General features: G+C 36.6%; 1 protein-coding gene across 9 annotated transcripts in view; it reads right to left on the bottom strand.

Annotated features, from left to right (window-relative positions):
* The window catches only part of LOC141439211 (atrial natriuretic peptide receptor 1-like), a 456,076-nt gene that overhangs the window by 10,721 nt on the left and 429,110 nt on the right, over nt 1–16,245 (bottom strand). For 8 of the 9 annotated variants that reach the window (XM_074103398.1, XM_074103401.1, XM_074103395.1 and 5 more), the window contains 3 exons: nt 14,816–14,990; nt 8,406–8,596; nt 5,407–6,524 (listed from right to left, as the gene is read on the bottom strand). In XM_074103398.1, the coding sequence (XP_073959499.1) occupies nt 5,916–6,524; nt 8,406–8,596; nt 14,816–14,990 (975 nt within the window). In that variant the 3' untranslated portion in view covers nt 5,407–5,915. Of the gene's footprint in view, nt 1–5,406; nt 6,525–8,405; nt 8,597–14,815; nt 14,991–16,245 lie in introns of those variants that run through there. The other variant, XM_074103397.1, reaches the window with a different exon arrangement.

Here is a 16,245-nt window from a genome sequence, read left to right as displayed (position 1 = left end):
AATTTAACTTGCAAGTTTTTGGTAAAAAAAAAAACATTTTTAATAAAAGCTTTTTTTTGTGACTGTACTTTTTGTTGACAGTCTTGCAACCACACAACTACATTTGCATACCAATTTCAAGTCGATGCTATTAACCGTTGAAGAGTTCCGTGCTGCGGAGACGATCCTGGCTGAACTACCAGGATGTCACTACAGGTTATTGTATTGTTACACAATTTACATAAGTATTCCAAATTTCAAGTCAATCTGACTACTAGAAGTGGTCAAAATTATACTTGCAGAATTTGACTACAGACGGACAGACAGACAACGGGACAGGTGAAACTAAATAAAAGGTTGTAAAAAAGTAGCCTTTATGTTATTCCAGCTATCTACGTACCAAATGTCATTGAAATGCTGTTTACGTGTGAAGGAGTAACAAACAAACACACACACACACACACACACAACACACACACACACACACACACACACACGCACACACAAACTTTCGCATTATAATATTTACTTATATATAGTACTTGTCAATTTAATTAGCTGTACATGGCTGACAATTATATTTTTATTAGAAGTTAACAGTGTGGATTTTACTTTATTATTAAAATTTATGTAATGGTTAAGTTACAGAAATAGCGTATCTTTAACTTCCCTTAAAAAAAAGCCTGGGTGCCGGTAGCCCAGTAACACCTGTAGATAGGCAATGCTAATATATCAATACTGTGGAGTCAAAGTTATCGATACTATCAAAAAATTCGATATATCGTTGCAACCCTACCTGTCAAAGCACGCCGCGTGCGAAGGTAAAGCCATAAATCGCACGCGGCATCCTTTGACAGAGGCGGCGCGGGTCAAAGCGGCGGCGCGATACAAACACCGGCCATTTGCCGCTCGGCACGGCTGCCAAATTAGGGGTTTTCCCCTCAAATTTAGGGGGTAAATAACTGGGATGGGGGTATTTTTAAGGATTTTTGGGAAGTTTTGCTTTTTATATTTATTTTGTATTTCTTATATTTCACATTATTTCTTGATATTTGCACGGATATATAATGAAAACTATCCCGACAAAATGATACTTGTACAATGAAAAATTAAAAAAAAAAACATTTTTTGTGGTACCTCCATAGACGTAAAGTTAGGTTTTTTGTATGTAAGTAAGCGATGGGTGGAAAATTAAAAAAAACTGAATGGTAAGTATATCAAACTTACAATCCTGCCTGATGCCATTATACGACATGTTGCCTTGTGTGTAATCATTCACTTTAATTTCTTGTGGCACTACCTATACTAACATGTTTTAGGGGATTTCCAATTAATTATAGCAATTTTAGGGGTTTTAACTTAAGTTTTAGGATAAATATTTTTGAGAGTTGGTAACTCTGCGCTCGGCCCGCGCGCTGTTTGTGACGACGGGCGACGGGCGCGGGCCGCGCACGACCCGCGCCCGCGCCCGCGTTCTGTGTGAAGGCTTCCATATACCGCCATGCAAATACGCCCGTCGCGGCCCGCGCACGACCCGCGCCCGCTCTCTGTGTGTGTTGCCCTTAAGGACGTAAGGTGTCAAGAGTTCACTATGAAGTAGTCCTTTTGTGTTGGCAGGGTAAATACACGTCGTATTGCTAAATTGTGGCTACCCGCAAAATATTTATGTTTTACCAAAGAACATCGGGTGGATGGATGGATGGAAGAACAAAAAAAATAGTTTATATTTATAGCATGTATTAAAATAGGTTATTTTTGGTAAACCTAGAAGTTTCTATGTATATTATTGGCAGAATAGGTATCCTAAATAAATTAAATACTTCCCAAAATTACTATTCACGCGGACGAAGTCGCGGGACAAAAGTAGTATTATTATGATTCCAAGTGTGTTAGACAATAAGGTCTCATAATCATAATCATCATTATCATTCATTTATTCGCTGTAAGCATGGTGCTTAAAGGTGTCAATGTATGTACTTAAGTAGCTGACAATGCTGCAGATTCACGTGTTTGCAAATGATTGCTTAAAATCTACTATTAAATTACATATTGTGAAGAAAACACGACTATTTATTCACTATTCATATTTTTTTTATTATTGTTAAAAGTGGCTCCGAAGCGGTAACGTTTCGTGTGCTCTGCCTACCCCATTTGGGAAGACAGGCGTGATGTTTGTGTGTGTGCGTGTGAAGAAAAAAAAATGTTAACTTATAAAATTATACCAGGATATTGAGTCATCAATAATTTCAAAATAATAAGAAGTCTTTAGAACTACACTAGTTCTATTGAGACGCGGTTTTCACTCAAGAATTCGTTTACTTCAACGGGTCAGAGAAAAGGGGACAGGATACGCATTAGAATTTTCGTAGGTTTTAAATCGGGTCAAGGTGATCTGTGAATCGGAGGTAGAACGGTACGCCGCACCATTAAGGACGTATGTATATTTATTCGGAGCGAAATTTGCATTTGAACTCCGTTTGGATCCCGTAATTGACACGTTCGTGCGCCACAACTGAATAGTACTACGTTTTCGGTAAAATGAAATTGACGGTGCTACGTGAGTTGGTTTTTGAGGGAATAAAGTTGGACGTTTTGCTTTTCCCGTATCCTGGTGCAGTAAAATGACGATTTTTTAACAAATACCTACAGAGTTTAAGGTCAAAAATTTAATAGGTATCAAGGAAGCGGTTCTCTTATTTAATTTCTGTTCTTTATGTTCATGCTTGTTATTCGATATTATAGGTAAAAATTAATAGTCGAAGTCAAAATATCTTTATTCAATTTAGGCTATACCTACCACAGGCTATACAAGCACAAGCACTTATGAATGTCGAAAAAAACAACCAACGGTTCGGAAAAATCTCTGTTGAAAATAATGCGGCAAGAAACTCAACGAGGTAGGTATACTTTTTTAAATAGATTTACAATATGATTTAATGATATCTAGGTATAGGTACATTACAAATAATTTGACTTTGACCTACGATTTCACGAAGAAGAAAATACATAAGGCTAAGCTACTGTGTATACAGATACTGTGACAGGATAATGTGAGATGTGGTAATCAACTACCTATCTTCTGATTGAACCTGTCAGATACATTCACTGCATTCATCGGCTGAGCGTAATTTACCGTTTGAATCAACCTCTATTTGTTGTTCAAAATATTAGAGGTATAAGAAAACTCATGAATTTGTTAGATTTATTTTTAGATTTAGTATTCATTGTTACAGTCGTGCAGTGGAAGCTTGCTGGGGCCATGACCTATAATAATAATAAAAAATAATAAAAATAAAAGACTAGTTAGCCAGCAATTCAAACAAAATTTTCTGCTTTTATTATTAATTATTTTTTAGTCAAAATAACTTCTTACCTTAATTATCTTAGGACGTTGCTTCTTCGTTTTGATTCAGATCAATTTTCCCGATCGTTCAGATATTTACCGAACCGAGTTAATTTTAGTAAAAGCTGAAGAGATAATTCAATATTTTTTCCTATGCTTTAAATATTGTCGGTAGGTATTTAAGATGCTTATTACTTACATTATTCTTTACCTCTAAGTAGATAGGTAGGTACCTACCTTTATATTAAATAAAAGATATGATTTTAAAAATACCTTCTAGAATCATAAAGGTTGTGGTTTTATTTCGTTGGTTGTTTTGAAGTTTTAAAAAGTTACTTTTAACTTCCGACGCAAAAATAGGAGTGTCATAAGGGAAAATTTTGAGCGCTGTGTGTGTAAATCTGTCTGTGTAGCACCACACAGCCCCAAACGAATGGACTGTTTTTATGCGTTTTTCAACCAAAAGCTAACTTTAAACAAAAACTGGCTACATATAACTTAATTACCTAACAGTTAGCATAAGTGGGTGAAAATTATTGAAGCAATTATTATTTGCAGCCAAAAACGGGAACAATGGCGTTTAATTCTCCAATTTTTGTTTAAAATATTTAAACCTGGCTAACCAAAAAGTTTATCTTGTAGCCCTATACGTTAGCTATGTGCGAGTTTCATCAAATATTTTTACCTCAAGTGCATAATTGAAACCCAACCAGGGAAATTTATTTCTTCATTACCTTCAGACAATATCCGCTATTCCTCTTCATTTGGAATATTAATAAAGATGTAATGAAACCGGACAGCGAATCTGCAAAACATGATTTACGGACTGGAAGTCCTGAAGTAGTTATATTGCCCAAAAAATGAGGTTTTTGGTCATTAATCATTATTTTTTGCGATCCTTTCCCCGAAAGGGATCAAAAAGGCCTGTCGAGATTGTTTTTGCTGGTACTACAATTAAAATCGTATTTGTAAAAGAAGCGCACATTGTGAAACAAGTAAAATTACGGATAATTTTCATTTCTACTATAGAGCTTCGTTTTAAAAGAGACACTAATAATACTGATGATATTTTATTCTCTTTAACTTCTTTACTATGTTACCTGCATACTTATACTTACCTGCGAAGTAAATCAATGGTGTGTGTAGTTTCCAATCCGCACTGAGCCCGCATGGAAACTTCAGCCTGTGCCCAATCATTCTGAGAGGAGCCCTTTGCCCAGCAGTGGGACGTATGTCGGTTGGAGATGAGATGATTCTTTTACATTTGTATACAAACGTGTCATAATAATTACACAAATATTTCTGAATCCTCGCAATTTGTATTTACAAATTAAATTATTTCCCATTGAAAGATGCTGATGCTGAAATAAATTACGGCTTTTCGACCTTGGAATAATTCGATAATAGCAACCACAACCTGGCTTAATGTAAATTATTAAAAATTACCACCAGCATTACTACATGATAAAATCATCATTATCGTCACCTCCACTGGACACATGTAACTTTTTCGGCGATATGTTTCGTTACTTAGCAACGCCACATTTAGCAAACTAATATTTGGCATAACTTTACTTCGCATGTACATTGTTTTACTGCATCACAAACTTGTATGATAGGCAAATAACAAATTGTCAAACATTTGGGCAATTTTTACCAAAGTTATACTTTATTTTGATTTGTGCTTTCAGAAGCACTTGGATAGTAGGTTCAGAAGGCTAAGGCGGGAGCGAAGCGGAGCGTAGCAATGTAGGTTTTTTTAAAGCCAGGATAAATTAATGCCATTTAAAAATTAAGGTATGCCAATCAATACATCGTCATCTTAAAAAATTCCAGATAATAATTTGCATAATAATAATTTATTGAATCATTAGTTGGAAAATGATATTAGTGCAAACGTTGAGTTGGGAAATAATATTTCGCCTAAATAAAAATATGGGATAAATAGTTTGGAGTTAATAATTTGCTAAATATTTTCGCCGATACATTAGTAACCCTCTCCCGAAATAATATCACATCGACCAGTCCTGCGTTCTCGGGAAGATAAAATTATAATACTTGAGAATAAGAAATAAAAAATCAGATCATTCTCACTCATTATATTTGCTATAACGTTTTGAAAACATCGAGGGTTTAATATTTATTTTGTCTACATTTACCATTAATAATTACATTTCTTCAGAATACCTTTTGCTAAGATCACAACAACGTTACATTTTAATACTACAATATTTACAATAAATAAACACTTAAGTATATTTACAACCTAGTATAGTGTCATCACTGGATAAATAAATAAGTACAACATTTAAGTACACAGTGTAGTTTAGCAGCAAATACAGCTAGAAGTTCAGCCAAATGAATGAAACTTCGATATTATTATCCGTTTTCGTGACAGCAAAAAGTATCACACCTATGGCAGGATAGTCTTACAAAGCTCGCATTTAGGAATGTAAGAGACGACTAAATCTGAGCACACTTGAGTTACTAAATGACTACCGACATTTAAAACATTGAATAGTCACACGTAAAATTTAAAATTTCTCTCTTAAAATTGCCATTTATTACCTAAGTAACACATTAAGTACGCTTATTATACGATTGAATCATTTGGCGTATCAGCTTTAGACAGTAATGGTACACTGCTATAGTCTTTAAGACATTGGTTACCTTTTCTAGCGCCATTATCGAACGAACTGGCTTGAGGTAATTTAGGTATCCAATTATTATTACCTACTTTATTCGAATTGTGATTACCTATGGCGTTCATTTGGCAGTCCTTCAGTTTCACTTTAGGTTGTCCGCTCTGAGTCACTGAATTATGGTTGAGTGAGTTAACATTTAGAGATAAAGAATTGGTAACACTGATTTTGTCTGTTTCTTCTGGCGCTGGGACGCCGTTAGCAACTGGCTCGGCCGGATCAGACTGTTGTCTTTGCATTTTGAGATTTTGTAATAAAGGTTGCGCTTCTTTTTCTAACTTAACATAGTCGTTGTTTTTCTGTTGGAATATTCCAGATCCTCGTCTGCTTGATGATCTGGAGCCATGGTCTAACCTTTGTCTGAACGGAGTGAGGTGTAACAGGGAAGCACTATCGGTGGACTGCGTTTGAAGTTTTGGTAGTGGTGGCCTTTCTTTTGGTGGAGCGTTTGGATCAACAATCTCTCCTAATAGCCAGTATGTGATAACTGTTCCTTTTCCCTGTGAACAAAAGTGTTTATTAAGCTTAAGATCTTTAAATGTACGTCAATCAGAGTTTTAAAGAGACTTCCCTTCGTCTTTTACAATGTCGATGGCTAAAGAATGGAATATGCTCCCATCGTCTGTTTTTCCAAATAAGTACGATTTAGATCTAATCAAGCCCAGAGTGAATAACTTGTGTGTGTGTGTGTAACTTAACCAGTGCTTCATGTGCACTAATTTTCTAAGAATAAAGGGCACGAATATTCAAAGTAGCAGACAATATTTTATAATTATAAAAAATATAAAATGAATTTCTCGTTGGAATTGAAAAGAAATGTGTTTTTTTTAGGTCATCTTTATTCAGTTTCACGGCGATGTGAAAACAGCCGCAAGATCATTAAGGCACAGAATGGATAATAGAACAAGAAGATAATATTACAAGTGATTAAGGGTACCTAATTATGCAAATCAGACCGTTTCGTTTTACGGTACAAATAAGCACACATTCAGTTGAGTTTAATGATGTTAGGAGATCCGGTAATAGAGATTATAGAATAGACCCTCATTAGTTATTTAATGATGACAAAGCTTCAATGTTAGGTAATTACGTACAGTCACCTACATTTATATCTGCCACAACGGAGTGTGCAAAAATATCTGACACGTCCCTTTCATTAAATTTCTTTGATTGACTGTCCCCAATCCATGAAAATCAAACACAAGTCGAAAAAATATCACACAGATACTCGAAACATTATTGTTTGAAAAATTAGCGTTTCTTTCAGAACAATTATAAAGTGGTCAGATAAAAACAGATAACTAAGAGTACTTAATTGTAAGAGTACTTAACTATGTATAATAAATCACTTTGGTAGGTTTGAAAATAGGACGTTAACTATTTTTCATACTTCTACACAAAACGGAGTCGCGGGCAACAGCTAGTATTTTATAAAAAGCATGCCATAATCATGATTGCCAAGATCTTCTATCTCAAGGCCCCGGATTAAGCCTAACAACACATTCGTAATTCATTAAAAAAATAGATGACGGTATAATAATATTATTATTACTTATTACGGTATCATTAAATATAAAACCTAGCTTCGTGAAAATTATGTCCTTTTATCTGATGTTAAGCTGGCCGAGTCAGTATGTTGCTCGGTAAACCGAACAAAATGAGAAATCTTTAAATAGCATTGGTATGCGAGAATTCACTGGGTTTCAATTCAGCAAGTAAGCATTATCAGGTTTAATTTACGTCTTATCTTTTGCCAGTCAGGAGGGTTGCATGAGGTCGTATCTTTAGATACAATACGAATAATGGGATGGATCGTAAATTCAATGTAACATAAAATTCTACGTTCTCTGCATGGAGCAACGCAATATTCATTTTTATTTGAAAATGTTGGATTCATTTGAATGTTTGTTTCTCGAGTCATGTATCTTATCTGCTACTCGTTTTTTTTGGTTAATTAACATAATAATATCATTATTAAGAGAGTTAAAACAGTAAAAAATAAAAAAATATTATATTATTTGTTTGGTCAACGAAATCTAAGATTTTTTTAGAAATTAGAATGGGATTTGAGCCCTTATTTCATGACTATACGTCCCAAACGTACTATGAACGTCACCACGGACTCGCGACCAACCTACCATGAAAATATTGATCACTTGCATACATCAATAGTGGCAAGTGGTGCCATCTATCACAACTGTCATAAGTCACGACTCTTACGTTCCAAATTCCGTCGGAAAGGCCAAAAATGATGTACAGTCGAAAAAACTTATTCATGTACCTTTTAATAATTAATTTTACTATGATTTCCTTGACAATAGTGGCAGAAAGTTTCCACCTCGGTACGTGATTCAGTTTCCTAGACTGTAACAACCCTTTACCTTCATAGCGACCTCTCCCCTCAGCTCCAGATGGAACGTCCCGAAGGTATCAAGCAGGGCCTTCGTAGTTGGAGACACGTGTATCTTGAGCGCTTCCCCATTGGACTCCATCCGAGACGCCGTGTTCACTGTGTCGCCGAAGAGGCAGTAGCGAGGCATCTTGAGACCCACGACGCCAGCGACACAAGGACCTGTTTGAAAGAAAAAGGATATCATTTTAAAAAAATCTATATATAATACAACGTCGGACGGACGGGAAAACGTAATGTAGAGCGTCCTGAGGCACGGTGAACGGACGACCTTAAGAGAGTCGCTGGTGGCGGATGGATGCGAGGGGCTGAAGACAGTGTTGTGGCGCGCCATGGAAGAGACTTATGTCCAGCAGTGGACTGCGATGTATATAATGATAATAATATCACCACAATCAGGACTACAGCCAGGGTCTACCCGTGACCACGGCCACTGCAATGTGTTGGAAACGTCAAGGTATTATTCGGTTATGGTAATACGATTAGTTTATAGATAGTGAAGATGCCAAGTTCTTTCTAAATCTGATATCGTCTGACGTTCGAGCAGCCACGGCTTAACTCCAGCCTTAAGCTTACGATAAGTACCTAAATAAAAGCCAGCTCGAAATTATGCCACTTCATAAAGAATCCTAAAAAAATAATCAATAATTATCATTCATTTATAAAATAGAAAATTTACAATGTTATATTATACACATTCACATCAATAATTCGATTTATAATAATATGAATTCTAATTTGTAATAATGCTAGTCGTTGTGGGTTAACTCTACTAATATTTAACAGCATTAAAAATTGCATGCAAAATTACACATTTAAAATCGTATTATATGCGGCACTGCAAAATTCAAACCTAAAGAATCACAAATAATAAAGAGGTAGGTACAAAATATAACAGTCCTTTCAATTTGTTAGTCAGAGATATCGTAAATGTCGTTGACACCTGGCACAGAAGAATATTCAGTAGGTACTTAAGGAACAGCGACCCAGTAAGAGGTGGGAAATGAACTAAATTCTATCGATGCTATTTATCGAAAAAAATATCTATTTTTAATTCTATCGATTTTAGCTATATTATCGAACAAAAATATTTGTCTTTTTTAATACAGCTGTTAGGTGAATTGTTATTGTATGTAAGAATAATAAGATAATATTTTTTAGGAACTAGCCGGACGTTAGACGATATTGTGGGCAACTGCTTAGAACATACACCACTTACGGAATGCCGAAATGGTATGTCATCTTTGCTCTTAAGAGCAGACAAGACTTGTCAAGAAAATGTATTTACAGTGGCAGCCAAACTATTTGGGTAACTAGAACTGGCTTTTTAAGTCATGAGTGGTATCGACTTAAAAAGTTATTTTTTTCAACGTAAGTGCTCAAAATTGCATAAGCTCGCTTGACGATGCAACCCAGTGTATTTTTCTCTGTATTGAATATGTCTAAATGTCTCTCTCTCTCTCTCTCTGTTATTATCTATTAATCATAAAAATTGCTTAAAAAGCACACAGGCTTCATTATAAACTGGTCGCCCACCGGCCGACCCGCTGAGCGACCGTCAGAGACCGCTTGACATATTTTTATCGATATATGATACCTACTTAATATTGTTTACATCCCTAGCTCCGACCTACAGTAATCAAGTCGAATTATGACCTCTACATGACTGTCACATAATAATGGAGTGTAATGTTGTAGCTTTACTAAGGACATCGTTTATACCTACATTTACATTATAATAGAAAGTTAAGTCAGTGAAGATATCTTGAAGATATTATTACTATATAATGGGGACTTTTATTATTTCAGAGGGTTATTTTATTAGCATCGAATTGAAATGATATTAATCGTAAGTTATTTATGAAGGGCGGGCGGCGAAATAATTGATATAGGATAAGTTTAGAAACGGGATTGAGATCAACCTTACACAACTTAGTAAATATATACGGGTCTTTTTTATATCAGCTTTTCCTGGGATTTATGTGTAACGGAACATTTGAATCTCCGTCTATTCGAACAAAACAAATAGAGACAGCATCACACCTAACCGCCAGTTAACACTAATCAATGGATGGTGAAACAGCCCCTTAGTATAGTATTGACACGAAACTTAACTATTATGCGTAGTTCTGATAACTAATACAATAATATGATACCATAAAGCTGTTCTTTCTGGCGATGGAGCCAAAAGCTAGGCACTGGAACTCGGAGACTGAACTTCGTAATCTAGCCGTGTTTGAGCTTGTTAGAATCGTCTCAGGGTATCTTTGACTAACATTCAGGGTCTGGTGAGGGAGCACTAGCAGGCATTGGAATTCCAAGACAGAATAGTACCCTAGCCGTGTTTCGGCTTAATAGAATAGTCTTAATTAGGGTGTACCTATACTGTGACCAAAAATGGTATCCATGATCTGATGATTAAGCGTTCAGGCAGGTTTACCATTAAAGCCTGTTGTTTTTTTTTTACAAGCTTTTATTTAGTTTCACCTGTCCCATTGTCTGTCTGTCTGTTTGTAATCAAATCTTGCAAGTTAAATTTGACCAACTTCCAGTAGTCAGATTGGCTTAAAATTTTAAATACTTATGTAAAACGCGTTACAATACAATAATGTACTAGTGACATCCTGTTAGTCCAGCCAGGATCGTCTCCGCAGGACGGAACTCTTCAATGGTTAATAGCATCGACTTGAAATTTGATATTCAAATGTAGTTTGGGTGACAATGCAAGAACAGTTCACAAAAAGTGCAGTCAGCAAAAAAAGCTTTAGTAAGCCACTACGAAACGCTAGCCTATAATAAAATAACTGAAATGATTACAGTTGGTCTTAATACACCTGCCAAGCAATTGAATGGTGTCTGTGAAGTGCTTAATGCCTACTGACCCCGTGGGGAACTACAGCTCAATTCAAATCCTCTAAATTTAAGAGGAGGCTTGTAGTTAACAACGCGTTAAGTACAAGCCAAAAACGATCCATCCAAAGCATTAAACATTAATATTAAAGTAAACCAATAAACCAAATACATCAAACGCTTTGGGATAAAAAAAACCATCAAAGAGAAAGATACGATTTTAATTTTGATAGTGAAAGACACCTAAACAAATTCCTCGTACCAACCGAAGTAATTAATTACGCCATTGTTTATTTAGGCTGCCATTTAATTCAAAATAGAAAATGAAAATTATTTTTTTAATCAAATAAATTATACAGTAATGCAGTGTGAAATTTGAAGCCGTAAGAATCTTCTTTTTGAATAATAAATGAGTTGGATCCATAATATAATTGCTCTTCCGAGTTTCCTGTTAAGAATAAAGGCTATATTAAATATTATTTCTTTAATAAAGGCATTTAATTATGCTTGTCTGCCGCAAAATGAAATGCCTTTCTTGTTTTGCCTTTTTACTTGTTAATTAGAATGAATACCTATTTAATCTTTACGTCAAATTAGCATTCTAATTCTTGTTCATTTATTCATTTATTTCGGAGGTCTCGGAAACAGCCGTATCGATTTTGATGAAGGTTTCTATGTCACAGTTTTCGGGGGCGAATAATCGATCTGATTTGGTGTTATCTCTGGAAAAATGCGGGTTTATGAGTTTTATCACCAGTCCTGCTAGTCCTTAGTACAGTTACTAATATTTGCAACTGTGGAGCGTGCAAAAATATCTGACACGTCCAACCGGCCCTAGAAATAGAGACGTATCAGATATTTATGCACGCTTTAATGCGACAGATATTGGAGCTGGTGACTGTACTTACCTTTAATTTTTAAAAGAAGTAAAATAGGCAATATGATAACGAGTAGGTTTGTTTTTAAATTAATCTGATATATTTTAGCACCTGGTTGGTTTCATTTGTAACACAGTGCGGGATTTTCATCGAAACTATTTTCATCAAAATTCCTAATCTAAAACGTATTGGGTTAGCTCTGACATGGTATAGTTTGAACAATGATCACTGTATAGTCGATTTCATAAACTTGTGAGCAAAAATTTGATAAAAAATATCTAAACACGACTCTATTGTTAATGGCGTACAAGCGTGTTCAGATATTTTTGATCAAATTTTTGCTCACAAGTTTATGAACTCGACTGTACATATTCATAATTATAAACATTATAATGTTCATAATTATGATTAAGAATATGTATATTAAGAATATCAATCTTAATCATAAAAAAAATACAGGGTTGACGAGGGGTGTTCAATCAAACTAACCCAACCACCCACTGAAATATTTCGGATTAATTTTAAATACTTTGCAAGTTCACCATATTGTAGATTATTGATAATATACGATAGGCCTAGAATTGTTAATTAATTCGGTTTCAACGATACATTTTTTCCGACAATAATGCGAGTTAAATCGCAAGGTACTAGCCGAATTTATTTCACGTCTCATTTCATCCCGCAGAAATATATATCTTTATTCATACCACCCACTTTAGAGGGTAATGAGGCAAACTGAAATATACTCGGTGAATGTAAATAAGGGGTCGGACGAATACAGGTCTGTTTCTGCGAAGACATATTTCACAGACGCGCCTAGTTTTAGTTATTTTGCTCGGATGTGATAATTTATTGCCTGAGTATTATAGTATTATGCTATCTTGAGAGGTAACAAATTTTGTGAAGACATATGAGAAGAAGGACGTTTAAAAAGACGCAGTTGGGTCAATCAACATTTTGTTCTATCACTCAGGAGACTTCAGTGATATACATTGTTAGAATTTTTTTTGCAAACTAATATGCATGCATGCTTAGGAGATGAGCCATGACGGAATTGCATTAAAACTCTCACAACTTCTAACTTTTAGTAGATTTGTATCCTATAAAATCATTAATATGTCACTCACCAACTCCGAAAACGTTACCATGGCAACAAGCTAAACTAAAAAGTTGAACCCAAGTACTATCACAATATTTGGTACAGTCGAGTTCATAAACTTGTGAGCAAAAATTTGATCAAAAATATCTGAACACGCTTCTACGCCGTAAACAATAGTCGTGTTCAGATATTTTTGATCAAATTTTGATGTTTATGAACTCGACTGTACAATCTGTTAGATGTCGTCTTAATTCCGTGGGACCTTTAGATATTCTCGGGATATAATATCCATCCCATCCTAGCTTATATTACGTCCCACTGCTGGGTACAGGCCTCCTCTCAGAACGAGAGGACTTGGCCCATAGTTCCCACGCGTGCTCTGTGCGGATTGGGGACTTCACACGCACCATTGAATTGCTTCGCAGGTTTGTGCAGTTTTCCTCACGATGTTTTCCTTCACCGTAAATAATAATAATAAATTATTTTATTTCGGGTAACTTGGCCCATACAATAAATACCTAACAGATTAACATACATATTTATAATCAAAAATATTTAAAACTAATTTGGTGACAAAATGGCGTGACCCCGTGAAGTCACCGTCCCCGACGTCGCGTAAAAAGCCTTAAAGCGCGCTTTAAAGCCCGTGTAAAGCTCGTGGTAAATTTCAAATGAAAGTTCACACAAGAATTTCGAAAAAGCCAGAGGTGCGAGCCGAGGTTTGAACCCACGATCGCCTGCTTGTCAAACCACTAGGCCACCGCGGCTTAATTATTATAATTGGTTATTTGGAGTCTTTTTGTATTTTTTATTTCAACTCCAAATTTGTTACTTTTACGGGTATCCCGTGAAACCATATCGAAAATACAAACTGAGACATGGATGCACAGAAAAACCAGAAAAAGAGACCAGCGCTGGGAATCGAACCCAGGTCCTCAGCACCTGCTGAGCTGAGCTGCTGAGGACCTGGGTTCGATTCCCAGCGCTGGTCTCTTTTTCTGGTTTTTCTGTGCATCCATGTCTCAGTTTGTATTTTCGATTAATTATTATATATATGACCAACTATATAGTCTTTACTCGACGCTTCTCACTCGTTAATCATAAAGTCTAGCAATTGAATTGATTATCCTGGAACTTTGCAAAAAAGACGGACATCTGAATTCATTAATTGTTCAGAATTGTCATCAAACAAACCTATTCTAAGCTATAGGGCTCTACAGGATAACCAGTTACAAATTTCTGAAAAATGTATAGTTTCGGCGGGAAAAAATTATGACTTACAAAAAATATACGCAACCCTAGTAGCGATATCCTAAGTGGCCTACTTTGACTTGGTAAAAAGCTACTTTCTGATGCCAACAATGTCGTAGATTGTGGTGCTGAAATTACTGGCACGTGAGGTATCCCATCTTAGGCCTCTAGGTTGGCAACGCGTCTGCAATACCCTTGGTATTCTTATTCTTTGGCCTCTCTTACCATCAGGAGACCCACTTGCTCGTTGGCCATCCAGTCGAATAAAAAAAAAGAAAGATATTTTGATTTATGTGTACTCACCAGAATGTAATCCAATCCTCAACTTCAGCTGATCATGGGGACGATGCCTGATGCGGAAGCGGCGAACAGCATTCAGCAGAGCCAGTGCCATGCGAGCCACCTCGCAGGCGTGCCGTGTACCATTCCTCTCTGGTAGGCCGGATACTACCATGTACGCGTCGCCTATTGTTTCTACCTGTTGGAACATCATTTGGATTAATTATATTAATAATCTATTGAATCAGGCTTTACTTTGCGGAGGTCCATATCAATGAGAGGCCGGTAACGCACTTGTGACTCTTGTGGTGTTGCAGGTGTCCATGGGCGACGGTAATCGCTTACCATCAGGCGATCCGCCTACTCGTTTGCCCCCTATACCATAAAAAAATGAACTAAAAGAATTTCTTTGCTCACCCGCGACCTTATGATAGTTAAGTTTATGCAAAATATGCGTGTTCCCCTACCAGTTCCTCCACCTCCAGACTGTAAGAACACACACAAATCACACAAACCCATCTATACCACCACACTACGACACGTTTCGAAATCAACCAGAGCTCATCTTCAGAGCAACACAACCGTACACCATTTTTTTTTATTCGACTGGATGGCAAACGAGCAAATGGGTCTCCTGATGGTAAGAGATAACCACCGCCCATAAACATCTGCAACACCAGGGGTATTGCAGATGCGTTGCCAACCTAGAGGCCTAAGATGGGATACCTCAAGTGCCAGTAATTTCACCGGCTGTTTTACTCTCCACGCCGAAACACAACAGTGCAAGCACTGCTGCTTCACGGCAGGATTAGCTAGCAAGATGGTGGTAGCAATCCAGGCGGACCTTGCACAAGGTCCTACCACCTGCGAACCATGCTACTAGACTAGATGTTAGATGTGTGTGTTGTGTCTAACATCTAGTAGCATGGTATACGGTTGTGTTGCTCTGAAGACGAGCTCTGGTAGAGTTCGAAACGCGTCAGTGTAGTGTGGTGGTGGTGATACATGGGTTTGTGTGATTTGTGTGTGTTCTTACAGTGTAGAGGCGGAGGAACTGCATGAACACGCATTTTGCATACACTTAACTATCATAAGGTTGCGGGTGAGCAAAGAAATTCTTTTAGTTCATAATTTAATAATAATCTGGCAGCCACTGGTTGGCTCTGAGACAAAGACCTTGAATGTTGGTCTTTGTAAAGCCTCAGACTCACTTAATGAGCGATAGAGAGCGCTATGCTCGCAGTTCGTTTGCGCAACAGAATCCGGAATACCTATGGAAATTCGCCGAAGAACCAAAGTCACCGACATAAAATAATATGCATGATGACGTGAGCTAAATGCGGTCAACTACTGTGTTTTGCACACTGTTGTGGTCACCGCATATTGCATGCGGTGATCGACTTTATGTACGTAATTGCTGCATTATAGGTAGTACCCACTAGGTAACGGTAAAG

This window comes from Choristoneura fumiferana, chromosome 20, assembly GCF_025370935.1.
Source record: "Choristoneura fumiferana chromosome 20, NRCan_CFum_1, whole genome shotgun sequence".
Taxonomy (NCBI): Eukaryota; Metazoa; Arthropoda; class Insecta; order Lepidoptera; family Tortricidae; genus Choristoneura; species Choristoneura fumiferana.
The sequence above is the reverse complement of the archived record's forward strand: the minus strand, read 5'-3'. Positions and strand labels throughout refer to the sequence as shown.